Raw genomic sequence first — 12,192 nt, forward strand, 5'->3', positions numbered from 1 at the left:
TTGCCATGAAAAGACATTTCCTCATCAAAACTATTTCTGGTGTTCCATTTTCTAGGCTAGGTCTCAAAAGTTAATTTAACCTATGAAGCGTATGAAGAACTTTAATATAAAAGGGACAAAACAGAAAACATATTTTCAAATTGAGTTTTGCCAGTTTCAAATAAAGTCCTGAGACAGGTCAAGTTTCAGGCCGCAGTGTGCAAGGCTAATAGGGATGAAGTCCCCATCTCCCCATCTTTAAAATAAAGATAATTCAGATCTGAAAGGTTTGTAAAAATTCTCCTAAATCACCTATATGAAAATGGCCAGCCCCCAATTATCCCATCTTTAAAAATAAAAATACTAGTTCAATGTCCCAAAGGCTTGTAAAAATTCCCTTAAATCACATACATAAAAGTGACCAGAGCCTAGCAAGTTCTCTTTAAATAATTACAAAATGGGCAGCAGGGCCTCTTTAACTCAGTCTATTTGCATAAGAGTTATTCTTTCTAGCCCCGGAACCCACTGTCCAATGAGTCGTTTAGGAGACCTTGGATTCAAGTAGAATTCAACCCAGAATTCAGCAGTGACATAGCTCCCACCTCTATACCCCTCATTCCTTATTTCCTAACAGGTCCCTAATGCTGAGCCCTGCCTAAGCTGAATTCATCACACATCACCCTCTTGTTTGTTCAGACTCCAGACACAACTGGCTTCAAGAAAGGGCCCCAGATCCTGTGTAATCATCTCATTAGAAAAGGCACTTTGCTGCCCTTTGTTGTGAATGTAGACAAAACAAAGCTAAGTCCCCACCATGCTCCAAAGTCACCCATGTAATTCCTGCTGTATTCTGCGGAGGCTAAATGCCAGAGAAGTGATATCTTTCACCCAGAGCAGCCCATGATTTAATCAGACGCCTTCTGCGTGGCTGAAAGTCACCATAATAAAAAGAACCATTAACCCAGCCCAATTAACCTATCTGAAATACCACAAGACTACAGACAGAACCCAAGAGACACACAGATATTTTTTGTAATGTTGCCTTTTTGAAAATACAAACATGTGGTTACTATGCTCTAAGAATTTCTTTATCTTTCAAGGACAGGCTATTTTCTTGTCTCTGGCCAGGTCAGACTGTCTTGACTTCTTTAACAGAATGCCTCACTGCAATGATCAGATGAAATCTGCAAGTATAAGTCACAGTATCCCTGGGTTCATCCCGTTCAGGGATTAGCTCAGATTCCAGGCCATGCCGTATGGGTGATCATGCTACCAGCAGTGATCTCAGGTTTCACAGTCCCTGGTGGAAATCGGTCATCTCGGTCTCCTTTCTCAAGGATCTGGCTGGTTCAGAATCACCATCTGAAAACCTGTCACCCATGGGGAAAGTCAAGACCAGACATAACCTTGAGAGAATGCAGTGAGTCAAATGCTGTTTTCTCTTCTCGGTATTCAGAGTCTTACTGGACATGGATCCCCTTTTTAAATTATGTACAGAGCTATTTTTAAATGGAATGCTTTTCTCCAGCCTTGCACACCATTCAGCTAGGAGTTCCCCAACAGGTTGCTTTATTCTGGCGTGAGGGATTATTCCTTGCTACCGTGGACAGAAATAGCCTGACTACCTGGGCAAACTGTGGTTAGAGATCACTGAGATTCTATCCACTGACAGATTCTATCCACTGGTGGCAGGGGGACACCGAGAGTCGGAACCTTTCTTCCTGTCCAGTGAAAAACACAAGCATTTGCAACGGAGGGAAGAAGAGGAGGTAGAGTCTCTCTGTGAGCTGGAATCTGCTGGGCCATTCCCAGTCTTCAAACTTAGAAGAAGAACCACACAGAACAGGAAACAGAATGCTGGTTAGTCATTTTATCTCCCCGCCCCCCTCTAGGACATCTGCACTCCTCTCTTTATCTGTGACATGAAAGATTAGCCTGTGATTTCGTTACAAAGCACTTTCCTCATCTGAATTTTTGAAGTCTCTGACTTGTCATACCTTCCACGAGTTTTCTTCATACTGACAACTGGGAAGTGAGGTTTGTTGTTCTTGTTTAGTCTCTTAAGTCGTGTCTGACTCTTTGCGATCCTATGGACTATGAGGCTCCTCTGTCCACGGAATTCTCCAGGCAAAAATACTGGAGTGGGTTGTCATTCCCTTCCCCAGGGGATCTTCCCGACCCAGGAATTGAACCTGTGTCTCCTGCACTGGCAGAAGGATACTTTACCACTCAGCCAGAATGAGTTTATACCCTTGTTATTCATTCCTATGTTTCCCTCTATAAACATTTTTTGAGAACCTACTATGTGTCTGGTAATACGTCACTATCCTAGGTGCTAACATGAGACTTATTTTAAAATATCGAAGAACATCTTATTGGCTGACATCACATCAGGCTCTGGGCAGCTTCTTAGATGACATAAATGATATAATATCTCCTTGTGTAATTTTTCAGTGGATGTAAGAGTGAGGAGGGTGGTGAGACTAAAAAAAAACTGTCTTCTGAAATGTCTGTACCCAACTGAAAGGAGTGTTTGCACTACCATCAGATATTTTTCATCCTTTTCTTATTTCATTCTAAAATCAGGATATGGGAAAGTTGATATGGGTAATATCATGGCCATATTAATAACAGTCGTGATATCACCATGTGACCTGGCAAGTGTCCCTAAGGGGAGAAGCGTTGAGAAGTGAAGAATAAGAGAACCTCTGCATGGCTCTTCCCAGGTGGTGCTAATAGTAAAGAACCCACCTGCCAGTGAAGGAGACATAGAGGCGGGTTAGACCCCTGGGTATGGAAGATCCCCTGGAGGAGGACATGGCAACCCACTCCAGTATTCTTGCCTGGAGAATCTCATGGATGAAAGAACCTGGCACAGAACTGGAGACAACTGAAGTGAATTAGCACACAGCACACTACATGGCTCAAATAAACCAAGTCCATCTGCCAGGCTCCTGTACATCCAAACCCAGGGAGCGAGCTGATCCTCATATTAGATGCATTCTATGAAATCTGGCTAGCTGTTGTTAAAATCCAAAGCAGATCAGAGACAGCAAATTAGTACACTTCAATGTTTATGGGAAAATGACAGCTGTCAGCTTCACAGGAAGAGAGGGAGGGGAAATCAAAAGCATACAATACAGATACAATGTCTATGAAAACAGGGGAGAGTTGGGATACGGGGACATAACTCTATCATGGCTCAAAGATGGGATGCCAGTACGCTAGTGGAGCAACCCAGAAGCCCACGTTTAACAGGCCAGGGATGTGATCAGCGTGTTTGAGAAAGATTTCCATCTAAAATGGCTAAGATCAAAAAAGAATGATGAATACAGTGGTTCTCAACCAGGGGATGGCCTTGCCCTCCAGAGGACACTGGGCAAAGTCTGGAGACATTTTTTGGTTGTTGCAATTAGTGGTGGGGGGTGCCAGTGAGTAGAAGTCAGAGATGCTGTAAAACATCTTATAATGCAAGGACAGCCACTCTGTCCCCAACACACACACAGAGAAATATTCTGACCCCCAATGTACATAGTGTCGAGATTGAGAAACTCTTGTTTAATGCAACAGATTTAATTATTGGAAAAATTCCCTTATGTGGCCCATCTCAGTTGCTAGTAATGCAGGAGAAGGAGGCATGTTAACTGTCAAGATTTTTTATATCTATGAAGGCACCTTTAATCTTCACAATAATCTTAGGAGAAAGCTGAGGAAGAGAGCACAATTTCCACTTTAGAGACAACAGAGCTGAGACACAGAAGGTTAATGATGCTTCCAGTGATGAATAGATATCTGGGCTCCTCATCTTGTGCTTATTGCACAAAACCACTCTCTTTTGTGGTGGTTTAGTTGCTGAGTCCTGTCCAGCTCTTTGCAACCCCAGGGACTGTAGCTCGCCAGGCTCTTCTGTCCACAGGATTTTCCAGGCAAGAACACTGGAGTGGGTTGCCATTTCTTCCTTCTCCAGGGGATTTCCCCAACCTGAAGATTACACCCCAGGCTGCTGCATTGCAGACAGATCCTTTACCGCTGAACTCAGAGGTGTTGCACTCAACATGCCAGAAAATTTGGAAAACTCAGCAGTGGCCACAGGGCTAAGGACTGAAAGTGAAAATGAAAGGTCAGCTTTCATTTCAACCCCAAAGAAAGGCAATGCCAAAGAATGTTCAAACTACTGCACAATTGTACTCATCTCACACGCTAGCAAAGTAATGCTCAAAATTCTCCAAGCCAGGCTTCGACAGTACATGAACCGTGAACTTCCAGATGTTCAGGTTGGACTAGAAAAGGCAGAGGAACCAGAGATCAAATTGCCAACATCCACTGGATCATCAAAAAAGCAATAGAGTTCCAGGAAAAACATCTACTTCTGCTTTATTGAGTATGCCAAAGCCTTTGACTGTGTGGATCACAACAAACTGTGGAAAACTCTTCAGGAGATGGGAATACCAGACCACCTTACCTGTCCCCTGAGAAATCTGTACGCAGGTCAGGAAGCAACAGTTAGAACTGGACATAGAACAACAGACTGGTTCCAAATTGGGAAAGGAGTACGTCAAGACTGTATATTGTCACCCTACTTATTTAACTTATATACAGAATACATCATGAGAAATGCTGGGATGGATGAAGCACAAGCTGGAATCAAGACTGCCAGGAGAAATATCAATAACCTCAGATACACAGATGACACCACCCTTATGGCAGAAAGTGAAGAACTAAAGAGCCTCTTCATGAAAGTGAAAGAAGAAAGTGAAAAAGTTGGCTTAAAACTCAACATTCAGAAAACTAAGATCATGGCATCCAGTCCCATCACTTCATGGCAATTAAATGGGGAAACAATGGAAACAGTGAGAGACTTTATTCTGGGGGGCTCCAAAATCACTGCAGATGGTGACTGCAGCCATGAAATTAAAAGACGCTTGTTCCTTGGAAGAAAAGTTATGACCAACTTAGACAGCATACAAAAAAGCAGAGACATTACTTTGCCAACAAAGGTCCATCTGGTCAAACTATGGTTTTTCCAGTAGTCATGTATGGATGTGAGAGTTGGACTAGAAAGAAAGCTGAGCACTGAAAAAGTGATGTTTTGAACTGTGGTGTTAGAGAAGAGTCTTGAGAGTCCCTTGGACTGCAAGGAGATCCAACCAGTCCATCCTAAAGGAAAGCAGTCTTGAATATTCATTGGAAGGACTGATGCTGAAGCTGAAGCTCTAATACTTTGGCCACTTGATGTGAAGAACTGGCTCATTTGGAAAGACCCTGATGCTGGGAAAGATTGAAGGCGGGAGGAGAAGAGGATGACAGAGGATAAGATGGTTGGATGGCATCACTGACTCAATGGACATGAGTTTGAGTAAGCTTTGGGAGTTGGTGATGGACAGGGAGGCCTGGCGTGCTGCAGTCCATGGGGTCACAAAGAGTCGGACACGACTGAGCGACTGAACTGAAGTGAGCTCAGAAAGGGAGAATCAAATCAGTATTACTTGCTGTGTGTGTGTGTGCTCGGTCGTGTCCGACTCTTTGTGACCCCATGGACTGTAGGCCCCGCCAGGCTCCTCTGTTCACAAATTGTCCTAGTCAAGAATACTGAAGTGGGTTGCCATTTCCTACTCTGGGGGACCTTTCCCATCCAGGGATTGAGCCTGGCTAATGGGTAACAACTTTAATTTTAATAAATCAAAACAAAGTCATGGGACTTAGGTCAAATACAACAGGTCTTCTGTTCTCTTGCTCATTTGTTCTCCAAAGAGCTGTTGAGTGGGGAACAGATGCCAAGCACTGTTCCAGAGGCTGCACACACAGCAGTGAACACAACTGACACCTCTCATGAAGCTGGCAGGTCACAGCATCTTACACTTGCTCACTGAACACTTTGTGGTAGGTCTCGATAAGATTCTCCAACAATCCAAGCAAAGCCTTGCAAAATTCCAAATCCTTTCCCTGGGTCCTATACACCTTGCTCTGGAGTCACGCTCATGATCTGTAAACAAGATTTGTATATCTCTGCCTTTTCCTCTTCCTCTGCCTGCCCTTGTCATCCAGAAAACTTGCACTCATTCTTTGAGATCCAGAATAAATGTTCCCTAATAGAGCTGGTAGCTTTGTCCTCTGGGCTCTCACATTATTTTGTAAGTTTCAGCAGCATGTTAATTACAGTGAATGCTGACATTTACCTGCTCTTGTGTCAGCCTTCTACCATTAGACTGAGTGTCTTGAGGGAGGTCACAGTGGTGCTGGAGTCTTCCCTTTGCCCTTTCCAGCACCTTCTCCACCTTGCTCTGAGACCTGGGAGACTGACTTCTGTGAACTGCACAAATGAGCTCTCTTTTCCTCTGGCTTTAGGAGGATCTGCCAATGGGCAGCACCAGCAGGAGTTTCAGGGGACAGCAGAGGAGTGACCTTGGAATTCATCTTCTTTAGCTCTCCCCCCAGCAAGTCATTCTGATCAACTATAGCTCATTGCATCTCCCAGGGGTAGCCCAGTCATACTGGCCTCTCTCCAGGTTCCAGGGCTCACTCCTTCCCTTGTTCACTGAGGCCAAGAGGTGGTAAATATCTCCCCACTGTCACAACGCCCCGGGGACTGCACCATCCCTTATGACTTTATCTAAACCGAGTCCATTCATCTGCAATTAGCCCCTTTTCAAACCTCTCCTAAAATTATAGAAGTTAATGAGCCATCTCCCTCCTTTTTATAATATTCTTACTATAACAGGAAACTGGCTCAAAGAGGATGCTCAAGAGATGTTTACTAAAAGTGTAAATGAAGGAATACAGACGTTACCAAAATTTTTTATTGGAAGTCTTAGAATCTTTCATTTATACAAAAAAGCTGCCTTCCTCAAAGGCTTCCCTTTCTTCAGAAACAGTGAATTATTTTTTTGATCCTGACTAGACACAGTATCACTTATTAGCACTGCTGTTCTTTGTCACTTTACAGGAGATAGAAATAAAAGTGACATCTATACTCTCCCTAGAGCATCCAACAATTCTTCCCCTGAACTCTTCATTACAACCTCAAACACAAAACAAAATCAAAGCAGGAAACTTCTGTCCTGACCAACAAGCCCTGGTCAGAAAGTTTCTACCTCTGAGGATACACATAATAACAGCTAGGTAGACAAGAGAGGGAAAAATAAATAAATTCAATGAGACTCTCACATTTTAGCAAAAGTTTTCACCCAAAGTGAATATGACACATGAAATGAGCATCAGCCTCAAAGATCTTCTTTTGGAACCTCATTGGTGGCTGTGTTTTCTAACTTAGCAAGTGCCTCCTGCTGTTAATATGAAAACTGGTTTCAGCTTAATTTGGCAACCCAGAGAAACACATTATTTTTTGTAGCTATTACCATCCATATTTAGCCCTTTACCATGCTGTCAGTGACTTGGAGAGTTAATAGTAATTATAACTTTTGACTATTTATAAAATATTTGCAGTAAGTGACAGGTCTCATACCGCAAACTTCTCACAGGTTATCTTTTAAAAAACTATTTATTTATTTATCTGGCTGCATCAGGTCTCAGTTGTATCACATGGGATCTTTTGTGCAGTGCGCCGACTGCCTAGTTGTACCAATTCGGCTTAGTTGCTCAGAGGCATGTGGGATCTTAGTTTCCCAACCAGGGATTGAACTCAAGATCCCTGTATAGCAAGGCGGATCCTGAACCACTCGACCACCAGGGAAGCCCTGGCAAATGTTATCTTTATGACAATTCTACTAGGCAGGTACTATCCTGCCATTCTATGGACAGCAAAGCTGAGTCTGGGGAAGGCTGCTGCAGAGGTGGGATTTCATTCCAAGCCCGAGGACTTAGGAGCCACACAGTGGAAACTGCCCTTCTCTGAATAACATACACTCACCTCTAGCAGCAGAGAGAGACATGTGGATACACAGGTACTTTTGAAGTTTCAGTCCACCAGTCTGTCAGGGAGACCAGGTCCCTTAGCTCTGAGAGTGGGTTTGGAATGATGCCAAAAAAGAGGTAAGGAGAAAAAGAATATAAAATATTTTAATTTAAAAAGTCTATGAATAATAAACGCTGGAGGATAAAGAACCCCACCCCCTCTGACACTGTTGGTGGGAATGTATTAAGACATTGGTGGAGTCACTATGTAGGGTCCTTAAACAATTAAAAATAGAGGCACTATATGATCTAGCAATCCCACTCCTAGGCACATATCCATATAAAACTATCATTCAAAAAGATTTATGCACCCCAATGTTTACAGTAGCACTATTTACAATAGTTAAGACATAGAAGCAACCTAGATAAACACTGACAGATGAGTGGATAAAGAGGTTGTGGTGTGTGTACACACACGCACACACACACACAGAGAAACATTACTCAACCATCAAAAGGAATGAAATAACGCCATTTGCAGCAACATGGGTGGACCCAGAATTATCACATTAAGTGAAGTCAGACCAAGAAAGACAAATATCATATGATATCACTTATATGTGGAATCTAAAAAATATGATACAAGTGAACTTATTTACAAAACAGAAATAGACTCACAGACATAAAAAGCAAACTTATGATTACCAAAAGGGATAGTGGGTGGGAAGAGATAAATCAGAAGTTTGGGATTAACATAAACACACTACTCTTGCTCTCCCTCTCTCTCTCTCTCTCTCTCTCTCTCTATATATATATATATATATATATATATATAAACTGTTTGGCACAGGGAATTATACTCAATATCTTACAATAACCTACAGCGGAAAAGTATCTGAAAAAGAATATATATATATATATATATATAACTGAATCACTTTGCTCTGTAGTTGAAACTAACAGAACCTTTGTAAATTAACTACACTTTAAAAATTTATAAAAATAAATTCTTTATTTTTAAATTTCCAAAGGCAAACTGATTTCTACATAGCAGTAAAACCCATTTATACTTCTGTTAATAGTCTAAAAATCTTCCCCTCTAAGAGAGAGAAAGCACAAGGCCCACACTAGCTTGACTGTCTCTTTAAATGTTACCCAGCACCTAATATATTACAAAGACACTACAATGCAGAACAGATGGAAGAACATAAAGCAGATGCAGATCTGAAGTCTAAATAGAGATGAACAATTCTTCAGTTAAAACAAGAAAACGAGGTGGCAGCACAGACGACATGGAAAAAGAAGCAGTTTACACCCAAGAGAAGTTACTGGGAAACACACAAGTTATCACAACTGAGCGGAGCAAAAAGATGCTATCTTGGCATTTGAAATGACATCCCCTGATGTCTTCCTGGTGCACAAAACAGGTTTCTGTGGGATACTCAGGAGGAAAGCTAAAGGGGATTTAAAGCCTTGGGTAGGAAAAATGGTTGGATACAAACTATCCAGGGGTTTCAACGGATTTCCAGAATCGAATTCATTTATCATGAGTATTTTCCATACCAGGAGGAGGAACACAAATAATCATAACCAACGATTAGATGAAGAAGAGATGTGATTTCTCCTGACCAGTTTTTAACTTAGTTTCATTTTAATATTTTTTAAGGATTTTTTTTTTTTTGGATGTAGACCATTGTTGAAGTCTTTCCTGAATTTGTTACACTCTTCTTTCTTTTACATTTTTGGTTTTCTGGCCCAGAGGTATGTGGGATCTTGGCTCCCTGACCAAGGATTGAACCCACACTCCTCTTGCAATGGAAGGCGAGGTATTAACCATTGGGCCACCGGAGAAGTGCCTCATTTTAATAATTTTAACACTTTTATTCTATAGACATTTGTAAACACGTGTAAAAGTAGCGAGAACAGTTCTATGAACCCACATGAACCACCACCCAGTATAGATCACCATCGATGTCTGTCGCTCTTGCTTCATCTCTTATTCCCTCTCCACATATTTTTCTTGGTATTGTAAAGCAGTCTTGATAAAGTGCTTTTTTCTTAGTTTCCCTGTAAAAAGGTGCCTACTTCCTATAATTGATTGTGGGAAGAACAGCTGCCAAGCGTTAAGCACAGAATCCTTCCGAAATACTAATCAACCAGTGATCATTTTAATTCTTACATGTGGACACATGAAAACAATGGCAGAGGGTGTGGAATGATGAGACTCACTGTTAATGCAGGAGTGGAACAAAACAGGACAGGAAAATTGGTGCTTTTAGGCCTCCGGAATTGTTTTAAACATTAGCTTTTGGGAAATGTGAAACCCTTCAGACATGTATTTAACCAAACTCACAGAATTTTGTTCAGACGCACAGAGACATGTATCCCAGAAAAAAGAAAAAAAAAAGTTATTGAATTAATCCACATGTTTCAGGGCTGGCTTCTGATTGCAGTATTATCCTAAATGCTACCCAAAGATGGAGTGGGGAAAGACATGATTTCTGGCTTCTAGGAAGCCAAGACTTCCACGGGAAGGACAGAGCAACTGCAGGAAAAGCACCCAGCAACCTTAAAGAGGAGCATATGTGAAGATACAAGGGAGGACTTTCCTGTGGAAATGCTTAGGAGATACAGGGTAACTGTTCCCACTCAGAGGCACACCTCTGAGTGAAGGGGGGAGTCAGGCTCTGCCTGTGAGGCAGGGGAGGTGACAATGGAGCTGGCCCGCTCAGGCAAGGTGCTGACCAGCAAAGGCATAAACAATCCTTAAAAGGCTCACAATAAGTGAAAATGCAAGTGACCACTCCTCTCCGAAGCCCCGAGGAGATGGTTTTCATCATGTAATGTGAGACTTCCTGTACTTTGTAAAAAGCTAAAGCCATCTTCCCTTACCATGGAAAGAATGCTACGTTCAGTTGTTTCCTAAGATAAGTTGCAATTTTTTTTTCCCTTTCAGTCCAACTTTCTTGCACTGTCATGAACACCTGCAAAAATCGACACGACCTTCTAGTTAGCGCTCTCTCCAGAAGGCAAATGGTTCCGGGTAACTACCCGTGTAGCTTTTGTTCTCTCGGCGTCTCTGCTGCCCTGTGAGGTGTCTCTAGTACAGACACTGACATGTCCTCTTGCCCCTCCTGTTCTTCCCGAGTTCCATTAAAGGGTAACGTGCAAATCCTGGACTTCTAGCTATCTTTTACAAAATTCTCCTCATGGTTCGGTTTAATGACATAAATACCACATCGGAGTAGTCTTTTGGTTTCTGAAGCCAAAGAAGGAAGAGAAAATTGTTTTCAGAGAAAACACTCTGCAAGCCTTGGTGACCCATCACAAAGTCTCCGAGACATTCCTAGCTGGTGGTTTTCTAAAGCTGGCTAGGACCTGTGCTAGAGTGGAGAGACTTATTGCGGCCGTATACACAGGAGTGGAACAGGTGAAGGCAGAAGGCTAGGGGATGAGAGAAAATAAAGCAAATGCATGAGAACGAGCTAGGGACTACCTAGTACCCTGACGTGGGTGTGTGCGTTGCTTTATGTGTGTCCCCAGGGCGATTCTGAGACACACTGCTGTTTACCTTCCCCTCAGCTTTTCCTACCTGGTTGGAGAATTGCTAGGGAAGGGGATGCTGGTGAAATTGTGTGGACCTGACAGCATAGCAAGGCGAGGACTTAATTTGAGACATAACTCCTCTGTAGAAAGGAATGAACCACCTACAGAATAAGGTTAATTCTGCAGTACTTCCTCTGACCTCTACTATTTTGCGCCTAACACGGCCACCGGGAGTTTTACTATCCTGCAAAGGGCAGGGCTCAGGTAATGCTGCCCAGTTACTGCCAATGGTGATCACCTGAGGGAGTGGAAATGGCCTGCAAGGAGGCACTTAGATCATGAGAACATCCTGAATTTAGTTATCCTGGTGCTCTCATCGTTACTAAACTTGGTACATATTCCCAACTCTCCTTTGGACTTAGACATCTTAAAAATGTCCACAACTGGCTCATTGATTAGGACTTGGCCAGACAGCTCCAGGTGGCTAATTTGTAAAGCAATATCTCAAAAAGGATTTGTCTTTAATTATAAGCGTTTGACATCTTTATGTAGGTTGTAGGAGATATTAAATACATTTTCACTAGACATCCATTGAAGCCATATGGCAGCCCTGAATAAGTAGAACAAATTGGGCATAACGGAGCATTATTTATTTATTTCAGGATGGCAAGACATACTATTAATGGCACATTTTACAAGTTGGGGCTAGAAATTCAGGAGTCTAGGTAGTAGGGCGGAGAAGGCAATGGCAAGCCACTCCAGTCCTCTTGCCTAGAAAATCCCATGGATGGAGGAGCCTGGTAGGCTGCAGTCCGT

The 12,192-nt window shown here is 42.4% G+C and overlaps 1 protein-coding gene across 3 annotated transcripts in view; it reads right to left on the reverse strand.

Annotated features, from left to right (window-relative positions):
- SAMD12 (sterile alpha motif domain containing 12) overlaps positions 1-12,192 on the reverse strand; it is a 480,276-nt gene that overhangs the window by 71,052 nt on the left and 397,032 nt on the right. The window contains exon 6 of one of the 3 annotated variants that reach the window (XM_055431826.2): positions 7,847-7,934. The exons of the other annotated variants lie outside the window; for them this stretch is intronic. Coding sequence (XP_055287801.2) covers positions 7,849-7,934 — 86 coding nt within the window. The 3' untranslated portion in view covers positions 7,847-7,848. The remainder of the gene's footprint in view (positions 1-7,846; positions 7,935-12,192) is intronic. 3 annotated transcript variants of the gene reach the window in all.

Source organism: Moschus berezovskii, chromosome 16 (genome assembly GCF_049115385.1).
Source record: "Moschus berezovskii isolate FMDL1 chromosome 16, NW_MosBer_1.0, whole genome shotgun sequence".
NCBI classification, from domain to species: domain Eukaryota; kingdom Metazoa; phylum Chordata; class Mammalia; order Artiodactyla; family Moschidae; genus Moschus; species Moschus berezovskii.